Source organism: Xiphophorus maculatus, chromosome 8, assembly GCF_002775205.1.
Source record: "Xiphophorus maculatus strain JP 163 A chromosome 8, X_maculatus-5.0-male, whole genome shotgun sequence".
NCBI classification, from domain to species: domain Eukaryota; kingdom Metazoa; phylum Chordata; class Actinopteri; order Cyprinodontiformes; family Poeciliidae; genus Xiphophorus; species Xiphophorus maculatus.
In genome coordinates, this window is record NC_036450.1 from 14,188,302 (window position 1) to 14,204,007 (window position 15,706).

Sequence of the window (15,706 nt, forward strand, 5' to 3'; positions counted from 1 at the left end):
TTGCCTATAACTGTTCTGGTAATTTTGAACATTTTTGTTGCTTAAACTATAGGTGTTGATAAGTCTTTTTTATATAAATTATAATTTTTTTCTTATCATGGAATTATTCCCTGATGTAGAAATATACTCAAATATTGAATTTTAAAAACTTTTTTTGGTGGGTTATCTCAAACAAAAACACATTTTTGTGAAGATACTTCTATATCTGCTAAACCAGAGAACATTTCTACTGAATATCAAATCAATACCCAGATATGGAAACAGGTCTGCATCCTGCTGTTCTACCTGAGTTGGGCACAATCAGCTGACCCCCCTGCGAACTGAAGGAGCCCAGAGCGGTGCAGGAGGGATCCCTGGTGCGCAGCAGCGTCTGCGTCTGCATGCGCCGGCCCATCGTGCTGTCGCTGTTGTCCAGCAGGCAGTGGGGAAGCTTTGGGGACAGCTTGGAGGACAGCTCTCCTCCCAGGTCGTCCTGAGGGGTCACCAGACCCGAGGAGTTGTACACCTTAATCTTCAGGTTGGGCAGTGGATCCAGCAGGGGGGAGTTGGTCATGGGGATTTTGTCGGCCACATCATGGAGAGCGTAAACCGGGCCGCGGTACATGGCGGCCGCTGAGGTCAAGTCAGGGGGTGCTGTTAAGAGGTCAGCTGTGGGGGAGGGGGGAAAAGCAAAGTAAATCCAATTTTTGTATTTTTGGGGAAAAACACACAAAACTGAGCTCAGAACAGCTGCTTTGCTTTACTCTGCTGTTTTTCACTCATTAAGGAAGTCTGCTTCAGTGGCAACAAACATTACTCAGTCTGAGAAGTTCTAGGCGCAGCTGTGATTCATGAAGAACAGATGGCATCACAAGAACTGAGTTTACCCTGTAGGTAGCCTGCAAAGTTAAGCTCCTTTACTGCCTCCACACCCACTCTGCTTTCCTGGCACAGGATACTTTATATCACACATATGCCACGGAAGGTAATAAAATTAGGGGTGATTATTTGTTGTTTATGAAACGTCAGTAACTGTGGTGATTACACTGTGAATTAAGGGGATCACTGCAGAGAGGAGATTGCAGGTACAGGTAGAGGAAAAACAGACAAACAGATACAAGAAAAATAAAATCTTTCTTGGTTTTCCACGTTTAAAAACTTTGTATTAAGTGCTACAAATTAAAGCAGAATGACGAAAACCAATTAGGATTTCCACAAATCCTTTGAAATGAAACATTTGATGCCTAAGTTAACATTTATTTCCCATAAAATTAAAATAAAAAGTGATAATGTGATAAGACACTAAACAGAAATGTTAATCAGATGAACTGAAAATCCTTAAGCCAACTTGCCTTAACATGTTTCTTTATCATTATTCAGTCTCACTAATGTTACTTCTATATAATGTGAAAATTGATTACATAGTGAAGCATGTAGTGGTAAAAATCTGCTATATGATACAGATTTTAATGCTAATTAGGGCTTGAAGCCTTACAAATGTTCTTTCTGTTTATACTCATATTAATTGATAATGAAACACTTTAAATAATAATTTTTCAAAACATTGATTTTATATGTGTTAAGATCACCTCTGGGACATCTCTTTGTATGTTTCTCCCTTACAGAAATAATAGTAGGCCTGACCCTGGCATGAGGTCTTCCATTTTTCACCTCAAAATGAAAATTAGTTTTTAAAATTAACTTAAGCTGTAGTGAAAAATACTTTAGCATGATTTCATTATGGAAGAGGAAACTTGAAAACCTCATAATGCTTTTTAAAACCTTTTTTCACTGTCTCCAGTCATTATTGTCACGCTTTACCTTTTAGTCCAGTTTAAGTGCTGATGACTCACTTCAGATCAACACTGTGGCACAGAGGTGGCTCCAATTATGCTTTAATGATAGGTCCTGGTTTAACCTTTTGTCACATACTTCATCATCACAGCAAGTCATTCACATAAACATAGTCTTCACATCAACTGTAGTCCAAAGAGCACATCTGCATTCAAATGATCACAGAAATGTTTGCTACTTTAGAGCATCCAGGTCAAACAAACCTCTAAAGGCGGATGTTATGGGCTGTTAATATAAGCCACTCCAGATGTCTCTCAAAGCATTTAGGCTAACACAACTTGATCTAATGTGCTGTAATGTTCACTTGTCCTTCAACTAAATGTTGTTTACCGAGTTTGCTTAAAAGTCAAAATATTTAAAATATAGACAATTACAAAAACAAAAATATGCTTGAGGTAAAGCTGACATAATTCTAAGAAATTTTAATACTTTGTAAAAAAGGTTTATGTTATTTTTGACTGTAAGCTTTTGTACTGACAGTTGATCTTCAATAATACGTTAAAAACTACTTTTTTTTTTTTGCTAATGTACAACAAGGCAACGGTAATGATAGAGATGTTTGCTAAGAAATGATACTATTTTGGAATCAAATCCTTTACCAAGTCTAAAGTAGCTGGATATATTATGGCCTGTGGCTATTTTATGGAATTCATGATTTTTTTTGTCAAGAAACATAACTAAAATCTTACATAATATCATTTCAAGTTTAAGGTAAAGTGACATAATGTACTTTTTTATTGGGAGCTCTTTTAAATGACATTTGGACCTCGTTCATTTAATTTTAATATTTTTGAACTTTGATTAATCTACCCTTTTCTGTTCTGATTGTCATGCTGAGGTATTAAACTAAATATTTAATATAGAATTAAATAAAAATAATAATAAAAACAATAAAATACAAGAAAATCTAAATGAAAAATGCTAATTTTACATAAGATAACGGAGTAATTAGTTATGCATGTAAATTATCAAAAAGGAAATAATGCCTTTTTTCAAGATTTCCAATAATTTGCACATGTTGTACCTATTTTGTCACATATGTCCACAAATTAAAAACCTTAATGTCCCAGTTGACCCACCTTTGCGTGCGGTCTTGATGCTGACCGGTTGGAAGCCTCCGTTCAGGGCAGACGAATCGATGATGTCGGAGCTGAACTCCCGATGGTTCTTCCTGTAGATGAAGAGCGCCACAACGACGGAGATAACCACGCACAGAATCACGGCGATGACAATACCCACATAGAGGGCTACGTCATCTGTACTGGGAGCCACTGGGGGGAACAAGCAGAGATAGGATACAGATAGGAGAAGAGTCTTTTAAGAGCTCATAACTTTGCATCAATAAGATTAGGCTTTCTCTTTCAACATGCAGGAGTTGCGGTGAAGACATTATCAGCGGACTAATATCCTGGCTTGGGATTGAGCCGGATATTAACAGCCATAATACAGGGATATAAATGCAGAAAGCTAATTTGTTTTTTTTCTTTTCCCCATCTGGTATTTTTTATATTCATATATTTGCAAAAAATAATTTCCCTATCCGAAACATGTTACAAAGGAACAAATACACACATAGTTCTTACAGCAAACAAATTAAAGTCTTTACTCCAGTGCTAATAAAGGGCAGAGATTTTACAAAGTCAAACCTGGATATTTCTTAAAAGAAACAGAGCTGTTCTGTATTTGAGAGGATGTTGTTCACAAGGCCTCATAAATATGATAATTAACGCTGATTATCAGATAATGATGATAAGAGTCTGGAGAAACAACACAATTAAGATACATGGCCACCCCGGCATAACACAGCACCAGGCTGAATCACGCTCAGACGCAAGATCAAAAGTTCTTGGACACATAGTTGTGCAGGATTTCATCTTCAAATCGCAGCGCTCCGTGCTGAAGTTCAGAGCCCGTTTGTGTCTTTGTTCTTACACACTGCAGATAAGATCTAGACATAGCTTGGATTTCTCAAATTGTCTTTCATCTCTGCCCGCCTCCCAGAGTTTTTCTGTCCATTTTCCAGCTGGAGAAACCTCTGTGATTAGTTGGCCAGGCATGGAAGAATATATATGCAGCTGCTAGAGCCAGACAGTGAGTACAGATCAGGCCTTTTATTAGATGCTGACTGACAGTCTGAACTCTGTGGTGCTCTATGAAGAATGTCCTTCGGTGTCACAACTTGACAAATGAGGAGGGGGAAACACTTCTTTCGAGGTAATGAAATACCAGGGGGGCTTGTGGGAGCATGTGTCCGTGCATTGTTTGGCATGTCAGCACAGGGCCTACATGCTGTAGGGTTGTTGAAAAAGTCAAACAAAAAGAATGCAAATGCATACTTATTTATAAGAGAACAAAAGGCATTTTGATAAGGGGGAGAATCCCATTTTTAGGATAAGCACTTATGCAAATTGCACTGAATATGCAGCAGATGGCAGTGTCACCCATAAATCCAAAGACAAGGCTTTGAAGACAAGTATGATGGTGGAACATGTGTGCAGATGGCACTCATGTGTCTCTTGTGCTCAGTTTCACAAAGAAGCATGAAGCAGTAGAGCGAAGAGGCTGTGAGGGAAGAGTGTTTTTGCAAAAAGGGAAAGCCATAAGTTTACTAATTACATACTCTAAAGAACCATATTTATATCAATTATCAAGTTGCAATTTCAAACTTCATTTGACTTAATTTAGTGTTTTATGTGAAAGACCAACACGAACTGGTAAAGAATTGTAAACTATAAGGAAAATAGTACATACTTTTGAAAGATTTTTACAATCAAAAATCTGAAAAGTGTAGCATACATTTGTATTCAGAACTAGTTGCTCTACTACCCCTAAATAAAATCCACTGCAACCAACTGGATTCAGGGAAACAGGCAAATCCACCAAAACACAGTCAAAAAGCCTGTGGAAACTTTGGAGAAGAACAGCTTTGTTGACAGATCAACAATCAGCCACACACTGCAGAAATCTGGACTTTACTGATGACTGGTGAGAGGAAATCTGTTGATGAAGGAAAAGTCCAATTTTAAGTTTGCCACAAGAGGACACAGCAAATGCGGTAAAAGGTGCTCTAGTCAGACTTTCTGAACTATATGCAAATCTTCAGGTGTGACTTAAAACCAACTCTGCACATAACCCTAAATATAACATCCTCATTGCAAGACATGGTGGTGGCGACATCATGCTGTATGGGTATTTTTTCTTTAGCAGGGACAGGGAAGCTGGTTAGAGTTGATGGGAAGATGGATGACACTAAATACAAGACAATATGATAATAAAATCTCTTACAGCCTGGCATAGACACCATCCAGACTCTAGATGTGTTAAATAGTCCAGTTAAAGACGAGGCCAACATTCAACTGAGAAGATAAAATATTTGTGACTGCAAAATGATAAATTGGGAAACGGTTTTAGCGTTACACAGAACTAACCTCAGGCTAAAAGGAGCATAATGTAGTGCACAGTTTGTTGCTATAAACTTAAAATGCATTTAATGCACAGTATGAGCAGTGAGGATGAAGAAGAAGACTGTGTTACAGCAGAGGTTTAAGTTTCCTGAATGACTATAATTAGACACACTTTATGTACTGCAAAAAGCACATCAGTCTATATTATATTAATGTATCTTCCTTAGAAAGCATATTTGTAACATAGGCGTCTCTACTCAGCCTTGCCTTAAACATCCTCTTCCAGATGCATCCTAATGTATGTCAGAGCTCTAATCTTTCCTCTCGCAGAGTCACAAACACAAAACAGAGCAGGGCGCCAATGATGAAGGTCTAAAAATGTAATTTCACTCCGCTCCCTCTGCAGAGCTTCCCTGCAGTTGCTTAACATATATCCCCTCAGTCGAACAATCTTCCATCCACGCTTTGATGATAAATGCAGCAACCTGCTAAGTGTACGCATTAAAATGTATCACTCAGATTAATATGTCCCTTTGAACATGAGCTATTGTCAGAAGTGGAAAAATACAAGGAGTGAAAATGAAACAGATTATTAAACACTCTATTTTCTGTGAAGAGCAGAAGATTTAAAGACGGAGGGAGAGACAGATTTACAGAAAGACTTAAAGGCATAAAACACTGCAACAAAAAAGAAGTGTGATGGGAGATGTTTAGAAGTGGTCCTATTGCACATTGCTGTCAGAGTGGAGTTGGGCTTACTTTAAATCCAATCTTAATTGCTTAAATAACTTACATTATTAATACTGAAATGAATGTTATTAACATTTTAATCTTTTTTGTTGTTTTTTTTTTTTTTTTGGAGAAAATGTTAAAAGACAGAAGGGTAGATTGATCCGTACTCTAACAAGGTCAAAAAGCCCTTGGTCATCTGCAATTATTTTCTGGGTTCAGAAATTAATTTGCTAACATCTAATGATAAAATGTTACATAAGGTGTCTTCTAATGACTGTTTTAATTATTTCTGCAGTAGCTGCAGCACAGTGAGATGCCGCTGACTTTGAACTAAGAAAGCAGATACCTAAAAACACTTAGCTCCTTTCTTAAAGATATCTCCAGCTTTCAGAGTCTTCATTATTTCACACTTATAGTAGCCCCACAATTAAGTGTTAAAGTTTTTAAAGCTTGAATCAAATGGTGCTCTTTCCGTCACGACTGTGAAGACCCTTAGCCTTGAGAACCTAATTAAGGTCTAAGATTCTGGTAAGACATTTGACAACTCAAATGATTAAAAATGTTCCAAATTTCTATTTAAGCCCTCTGTGTAGAGGGTCATCTTCTATTGTGCAAGAAAAAAAAGTTGTCTGCAGATGTTTTTTAACCCAATCAGCACATATTAACCATGTTTGAATTCAATTCAGTTTATTTTTATAGTGCCAATTGACAGCACATTGTCTCAAGACAAAAAAAAGTCAAACAATGCTGTCAAGTCAAACAATGCTGTCAAGTTCAGTTTATTCTTCAAAAGTGGTTAAAAAGTGTTTTTCTTTCTAAGGAAACCCAGCAGATTGCATCATGTCGCTGAGAGTGGAAAGTTGCCTGCATTGTGTCGCTAACTTTGCAGCAATCCGTCATACTGAGCATGCATGTGGAAACCTCAGAAGGGAAAATCCCTCTGTGTGAACAGCCTTCTGCCACAGCTGACGGGGGGGTTTGAGAAGACATACAAAAAACGGAAAAAAATTAACACTGAAGCATTGATCCAGAAGTATTTTCTATGTTAAAGAGAAGTAAAGAAATTAATGACAGTATTAGTTCCTCTAGTGGCTTCATCTAGAAGAGAAATAGATCAAAACAATGAAGTTCTTAATCCGATGTGAAGCTTATATGACGAGCGAAAGCTGCGACTACAGTTAGTCGCAGGAAGATTTATTTAGGAGAGGTTAAATACTGAAAGAAAGGGCCAAGTGTATCATTCACAGAAGGAGAACATTAAGTTGGTCCCCTTCAGGAAGATATCAGCTAATTAGAACACCAGACAAGATGTAACTTCTATGAAGAAAAAAAAAAACAGAGCGAACATAAAGCTATAAGCTGAAATAATGCAAAATTAAGAAAGTAGTAAGAGAAAATTGCAAAGTGAAAAAGTGGTCATTATGTCACCCAGCAGTCTAAATTTATAGCAACATAATAGCAGAGATAGCTAAGGAGAGTCAAAGTCAGTCTCTATGCTTTTGTTTATCCAAAAGGAAAGTTTTAAGCCTAGTCATAAACTAGACCGGGTGTCTGCATCACGGACTAAAACTGAGAGCTGGTTCCACAGGAGAGCCGTCTGAAAACTAAAATACTTACTGTACCTCCTATTCTACTTTTAGAACCTGTGGAAACCAAGAGTGGTGCTCTGTTTTCTGATGTGTTTCTACTCTACCCACAAGTACAATGTAAATACACAACCAAGATTGCTTTGATGATTTTCTGGCACTTTTAAGATGTTGATCAAATACATACAGAGTGCTTTGACATAAAACATGAATAAGTGTGAAAATAGTTTATTTATACAGAGAATTGACTGGATTCTAATTGTGTCTTGAGCTTTCTGGCAATTTGCATAATATGCAGATTTTGATAGTGACATTTATTAGTTTTATTCTTTTTTATGTGATTTTGTTTAGCTACAAATACAAAAATGGCATTTTCTAAAAGTGGTATAATCTTAGAAGCATATATGGGTCTAAATAAGGGATAAAAATGCCTTAATAAGATGCACACATTTTCCAGCCACTTAAACTGATACACATATTTTACTTCTTGGTAACACAAATGGTGAATCAACCAGTCAAATAGCCGCTGCCGAATGTGATGAAGACAGCCTGCGGAAGTTCAAGCTGAGCATCATGAATGAGAAAAAAGGGAATTCTGATGGCTATTGTTGCATTCGGGCTGGTCGGAATATTTCAGAATATGCTGATCTACTGAGATTTTTGTGCACAAACCCCTAAAAATATTCTTCCGCAAACGACAGCTATGTGGTAGACAACTCCTTTTGAATGTCAAGTGAGAATTACTGTAGCTCAAACAACCATTTGTGCCAACCTAGGTATGCACAACGTTATCTGTAGATGCACACTAACTATCATGCCAAGTTAAACTGAGGCTAGATGCATGCTGGCTCAACAAAGTTGGACAATAACAGATCAGAATAACATTTCCTAATCCAACCAGTCTTGATTTTAGCTGTAACATTCAAATGAAAGCTGCTTTGTATCAGACTGCTCCTATTGGAGTAATAATGTGGGGGATTCTTCTCAGCACTGTTTGAGTCCTTTTAATACCAAATGAGTATTGTTGCTGACTATGTAATAGTGTATCAATCCCATATTGCAAACCTCAAATTACTTTGAAATGGTTTATTGAATAATGACATGAAAGCAAGTTCACTGCACTCTGGCATCATGGGTATAGGGGCAATAAATTTACATCAACTGGGTGATGTGATTATATCAAAGTGGACCGAAAGCTCTAAGAAATTATGACAGATTTTTACAATCTATGCCACATAAAATTAAAGCACTTCTAAAGGGAAAAACGGCTTATATCCACCACTAGTGAATTGTACCTCAAACTGTCTAGGAAGTGTACATGCAGCCTCAAAGTTGAAATCCGATGTACTACTCAGTGCAGACAGTGGGAAACCAAAACCCTGAAGTTGGTAGCGTTTCAAAAAAGAATAGTTTTAATAAATTTTGAAAAACAGCTTTTAGTATCTGGGAGAGTTTCTGCTTTGGAAAGACAAAGGGAGACCTGATTGTTTTTCCTCCCGTCTGGTCCTCATTTATCAAAAAATAATATAGGTGAATGGACTGCAAGCATTTCGATGCAAAGGTCGCTATTCATCAATTTGGATATGCCAAATATATACCATCTTTGAGATCACCCACAGAAGTTTAGGCCAATATGAAGCAGAACGAATTAGATCTGCACAAAAACAGTAAAACACATCATTACAATATTTTTAGCAAATATTTCATTAGAGACAAATTCTGACTGAACAAGATTTTTATGAATATTCTCTCTTTAGAAAGTATGATACCCAAACTGATGTCTCAATGGCAACTGATTTGATAAATATTGTTGATAAATATCAATATTTATTGGACTGCTATTAGTTCTTAGTGCAAAAGGTGTATTTAGTACCACAAGATTTTAAGTGATGCTTTTAAGTCTCTTCAATAATTAAATTTTTACTCACCAATTTACTTTAAAGATTTGAAAAAAACACAGAGCTTGTTTGCTGGTATATTATGATGGTATTGCAGAAATTAAGCAGTGATGATCAAATTAAAGCACAATGACAATTTGGAAAGCAGTATTTTTAAAGATTTTACTGCACATTTGCAGACATGTTTTTTAGTGTTTTATTGTTTTTTATTCTTTTTTTTTTCTTGTTCGCTGATATTGAGTGCTTTGAAAGGCGCCTTCAAATAAAATGTATTATTATTTATTATTATATTTTCAATGTCAAATTTGTTAGACTGTAGTGGCAAATACAGTTTGTTCATAAGCTGCTTATAAAAAAAAACACCAACAAAAACAAAACAAAAAGTGGAGACAGAGACATATACATGCATGGGAATAACAGCAAACAACAAGAAAAAAAAGAAATTAAAAGATGAAAATAAACAACAACTCACATGAATTTCCAAAATCACCCTCGTCATTAGCCTCAGTAGACTTCTGATATAAGGAACCTTTAAAAAAAAAAAGAAAGAAAAGGTTGTGGATGGGGAGGAGGGTGTGAGAGGTAAGGTGGGAGGGCAAAGAAAGAGGGATGATGAAAATCAAATTTCAAACAGAAAAACTAACTCAACAAATGAGACAGCGACAAACCCATGAGCAAGAGCGATGACACAGGGATGTGATCGTTCTTGATTTAGCCCCCCCTCCTTGCCGTATCTGTGCATGCTGTATAGAGATGAATGAAGGGAAAACAGGGGGAGAACATGGAGGCTCTCTGAGGAAGCGGCACGATCCATCAAGTGGGCTTAGTGCTTCGGCAGCAGCAGGACAGATGCTGGCAGGTGAGGGGAATGGAGGGGCTGATAAAGTACGAGCTCCAGCAGAGTCAATAGAACCTACAGCCTTGCATCTGTCACTGGAAGGTGGATGGAGACGTTAGTGCACGAGATAAAAGGAATGATTATGTTAAGAAAGCGGGAAGAGGAGAAAGCTGAAGGACAGCGATTAGAAAAATTGGACACGTGCGATTGGGAGATTTAGGAAATCTTCGGCATAGAAGGTTTTCTGGCTCCTGCTGGTATTTTAGAAGCTTTAGCTGGGGCCAGACTGAAAGGCAGAGCCAGCACACAAGCACACATAATATTCAGTCTCCCTGAGACATCCATAAACAACTATACAAACAATGAAATCCTTATTGGAAAGGGAGAGTGCCACAGGAAGACAAGTGGACTGACAGGAAAATCAATGATGTAATAGATGAGGTCGGTGCATGCAATCAGGCGTTGGGGATGCAGGGTTGGAGCAAGCGGGAGGCGACAGTAAGCGGATGCCCCTTCTGAACCCATCCTGTGAAGTTTCCATATATCCAGACCGAGAGTACTGGAAAACCAGCATAATAGCTTCTTTAGTGGATGGGCTCCAGAGGAAAACAAGCAGCTCCAGACAGAGAAAAAAAATCCTTTTTTTTCTCTACTTATAGATCCAGGAAGGAAGTTGGGATCATAGCACAGGTAATCAATGTGAGTGTTGAACATTACTCCTTTAGCTTGACAATTTTCCAATCTTGGAGGCCTACTTTGTTCTTTTGTTTGTGAAAAGAGCCATTATTAAAAAATTTAAAAGGTTAATTTCAGTCTCTGCTACTTATTAATCTATGTGAAACCAAACATCCAGAGACAATTTGATCAAGACCTTTAAGCCAAAGTGTAAATAGTAGAAATCAAGCTTGGCATCATAATTGTGCCGTCTTGTCTCACAGCATTAAACCATGCACCCTTGCTGGTGTCTGGATTTCCCTGTTCTGTGGATCGATATGTCAAGAAAATGTCATGTCTGCGAGCGGGGTTACCGGAGGCTCAGCAAACAACATATGAATTCAGAAACACAGACCACAGGGGAAGTGCCAAACACAGACGGGTCACCCATGGTGAACTGTGGTAGCTGAACAAGTTAGAAATCCAAAGGTTTTCTCTGAATGTGCAGAGTGCAACCTTTCTGGATCAATTTTACGATATTTAACTTTAGTAAATGTAACACCCAAAACTCCCTGACTGTTAAAATGCAATAAACAAGCTGTAAAGTAAAGTATCACACAACTCTTTCCTTTTTGACTGGGGTCAGTTGTGCTTCTACAGTGAGGAGTTATGGATGCCTGAAACATCAGGCCCTGTTTCAGCTCTGGCCAGATCAGATTCCTTCAGGCAGAGCTCTGTGATGGACTGCAATTGAAGTGATTTAAATAAATTCAAACATCAGAAAATAAGATCAAACTGCAACGAAATCCACAGACACGTGTTTGCTCAGATTCCAGCTCTGCACTGCAGGGAGCAAATCAACCGTCCGAGGTGAGTTCGGATTGCACACAACTTCCATTCCCAATCATATTTGCCATAACATGAGCTTTCAGATAATGGGCCGTTCTCCTAAATGCTTGTGGAAATGGTCGTTAGCATTGGCATAAGTGGCTCTGGCCTCTTAGCTTCTAAAAAAAATCAATCTCTGAAATGATCCTGAATCTATATCATTATGGCTCTCTATTCTCGGCAAACTAGCCATCAATCCTCCAAGAACTAATGCTTTTGGGACAGGTGGAGCTGAGCCAGGCGAGAACAAGGGCAGGTGAGAGTTGGGTTAACATATGTTGCTATGCTGAAGCAAAAAAAAAAAACAAAAAACACATTCACAGTCTTACACTTTCTTTCACAGATTTTTTCCCCAATGTTTTTGTGTTCTTGTCTTAAATGTTTTAAATTAGAATCACAAACTAGAACATTTTGTTGGGATTTAATGTAACAGACCAACATTAAATTTTACGAAATAAATGTAAGTTTTTTTTAATATTTGTATAAACATAAATCTTTGTGGCGTGTATTTGTATTCAAACCTCAGACTCTTACTTTTTCTGTAATTACAACTGAAAATCTTTCAGGGTGTGTCTCTATCAGCTTTGCAGCACTAGTGATTGACATTTCCTTGTTCTTCTTAACAAAGTAGCTTATGTTTATTGAGATTAGAGGAAGAATGACTGCAAACATGCTTTTTTGAGTCTTGTTACAGATGCCAAATTATTTATATATCATATAGGATATGTTTTTATTAAAACTATCTGATGACAGGTCTAGTTGTACGATCCAGGGTGTTGTCCCACTGGAAGGCAAACCTTCTTGCCAGTCTCTAGTTAATTTTAGCATCTAACAGGTTGTCTCCCCAGATTGCTCCATATTTAGCTCCATCCATCTTCCAATCACATCTAATCAGCTTTGGCTGAAGAAAGTATTGCTGCAGCATTATGCTGCCATTACCATGTTTCAAACGTAGGATAGTATAATCAAGATTGTCTCATTTGGGCAGCACATCTTCTCCCATATCAGCTGTGTTCCCTAAATGACCTCTTCCAGACTTTAATATGTCTTTCTTTCAACATTAACTTTCTTCTTGTTGCTCAATAGATCCCATATTTGTGGAATCCATGACTGATAGTTGTCCTGCTAGCTGATTCTCCCACCTGAGCCATAGATTTCTGCAGCTCCTCCAGAAAACTTCTCCACAATTTCAACCCTGAAATGTCCAATGTACTTCTTGGCCTTTATATCCAAATAAAAGCAATATATAGTCTGTAGTTTTAATGTGACAAAATTTTTATTAAAAGTTCCAAGGGCAGGAGTGCTTCTGCAAAGCAATGTATAATCAGCTCAACAAAATCAGCTAATGCATTTGAGTAATACACTTTCTGAATACGACACTTCCTGGCCTAGTACTCTGCAGACACATTTATTTACTTAATAAATATGGACTTTGATTAGTAATATAATGTTGACTCTAACTTATGATGCATTACAACTAGTAGCCATTTACAATGTGGTGCAACAGAAGCTGCACAAAGTGTTTGCCAGCTCTATTAAATTTAAGACACCTAGCAGCTGAGCCTCTGTTATATAATTAGTGTCACAATCACCATCTGTAATAGGTTTACACATGATGAAGGAGCAAGTGACAGTGATTGGATCTAACACCTCCAAAGATGTTTATTGCAAAAGAGTTTTATAAAACTAGACGGGGTCTAACTCAGTTTCTGTGCAGCATTTGCCTCTCTCCACAGCTCATCCCCTTCCTCTTGTTGTTGAAGAAAAGATGGCAAAGATCATTTACTCAGACGAAGCCGAAGGGGCCAAATACTTCACCCTGTGACGGTCCCGCCATGTCGAAAACACACACACATCAAAGCTATAAATTCATGATTTCAATCTGTGAATGTGTTATAAATAAGTGGGGGCAGGATTGTTGGATTAGGCAAACCGTGCGGCTGTTTTTAACTTCCTGGCAGAAACGGCATAAGTAAACAATTCTCTGCTTGCAAGAAAAAAAAGGTCTGGCTTCATCACAAACTGGCTTTTATCTGTTGTTTTGTCAACATCAACGCAGTAAGACCAGTAAATGAATATTTCGGAGCAAGCCTAAATACAGCGTGTGCCAGAACTTCCCAGAGAACAGCTCAAAATTACATATACAGTTCTGGTCAGAGATGTACGTGTATTATTAGGGGTATCAATGTAGTTCATTTTGGGCTTTTCAAGATTTATTGAAGCCACTCTTTTCCCACGGTGGAATGATGATAAAACATTCAACCTCAATGATTGTTAAAAAATAAGAATTAGATGCACAAGTTTGAAAAAATCAAGGATTTCTGCATTTCGTAACAGGGTTCAACATTTTACAGCTGGGCTCAAATATGTACTGTACATACACATTCACCAAAATGTATTTAGTTTTGGTTCTGTTTTTAGTTTGTAGGCTTTGTTTGGTTTTAATAGCTCAGTTTCTCTCAAGTATCTTTCACATCTGTTCCTGTTCACTTTTATTGTATTTCTTAAGACTTTGGCATTTGGTCATGTTTTATTTAGTCATTGTTCATCTGATCAGGACATTCTCCCTGCGTTTGCTGGTGTTTAGTCATTTCCTCATTAAACGTCTATTTTTATTCTTCCCTGCAGCTGTTCCACATTCGTTTAATCTATCTCGCCTGCTCCCACTCCACAAATTACCTTCCCAGTATTTATGCTCCTGATTTGTTCTCAGTCTATGTCATGGAATCCAATTCTTTAGATGTTTCTTGCCATCATGTTGTCTCCATTCACTTTTTGTTGTATGTGATCTGTATTTCTTCTGTGCAGTAGGGCTGTACATGTTCCCTGCTTTGGGGGTTTTCACCATTTTTTTGTTGTTGTATGACTGGTCAGAAATTTAAAGGGAGAATGAGTAATGCTGAAAATGTCATTCCCTCCCACCACCACCACCACCAAGTATGGACTTAGCAGTTTTAAACTGTTCTAGGTTCTAGTTAGGTTCTACTCAGGATGCCTCCTGGACGCCTCCCTGGTGAGGTGTTCTGGGCACGTCCCACAGGGAGGAGGCCCCGGGGAAGACCCAGGACACGCTGGAGGGACTATGTCTCTCGGCTGGCCTAGAAACGCCTTGGGATTCCCCCTGAGGAGCTGGAACAAGTGGCTGGGGAGAGGGAAGTCTGGGTCGCCCTTCTGCAGCTGCTACCCCTGCAACCGACCCCGGATAAAGCGGAAGAGAGTGGATGGATGGATGGATGAACGGATAGGTTCTAGTTAGTCCAACAATATATTCACTTTATTCTTGATTTTGCCACCTCCATTTAAATGTACAAATTAATACCAGGATTGGCAACAGCATCAAAAAAGATTCCTAGTTTAGTCCCCTAATAAGGGCTATTTGTAAGTTCGGTTCACAAAGGTTAAAACTGATAAACATTTTAAATACTTTAAACTATTTTAACTTCCACAAGAAAGAAAGAGCGAGGAAAAGCCTAACACTTTCTGTGCATATATTTGGTCCTGAATGTGTAATTCTATCCCTGTGTGGAACAGAGAAAATTCTGAATAAGTTCAAAATTGTACACAAAGTTCTTGTTTTATTAAATTAAGTGAAGTGTCTGGTAATCAATCCACCCAGGTAAAAGAACAGTTCAAATAAACCAGTCAAGGCGTTTGATGATATTCAAGCCCTTGATGAGTACATATAAACTTCAGGATACCACCATATGTTCTCCTGGGTTGAAGCTCGGTATTTTTGGAAAAAAAAAAAAGTGTGAATAAAATGAGACAGATAAAGACAGAAGCTTTCCAGCTTCTGCTCTTGTTTTTCTGAGTGAGGTGAAGAAAAGCTGAGTGATAGACAAGGCGAAAGTGTTATATGTGGGTGTGAAACAC

The 15,706-nt window shown here is 37.9% G+C and overlaps 1 protein-coding gene across 3 annotated transcripts in view; it reads right to left on the minus strand.

Moving 5' to 3' along the window:
• Nucleotides 1-15,706, minus strand: part of LOC102226274 (netrin receptor UNC5C-like) — a 155,263-nt gene that overhangs the window by 12,949 nt on the left and 126,608 nt on the right. For 2 of the 3 annotated variants that reach the window (XM_023338084.1, XM_023338082.1), the window contains 2 exons: nucleotides 2,913-3,104; nucleotides 286-648 (listed from right to left, as the gene is read on the minus strand). In XM_023338084.1, coding sequence (XP_023193852.1) covers nucleotides 286-648; nucleotides 2,913-3,104 — 555 coding nt within the window. Of the gene's footprint in view, nucleotides 1-285; nucleotides 649-2,912; nucleotides 3,105-9,925; nucleotides 9,983-15,706 lie in introns of all 3 variants that reach the window. The other variant, XM_023338081.1, reaches the window with a different exon arrangement.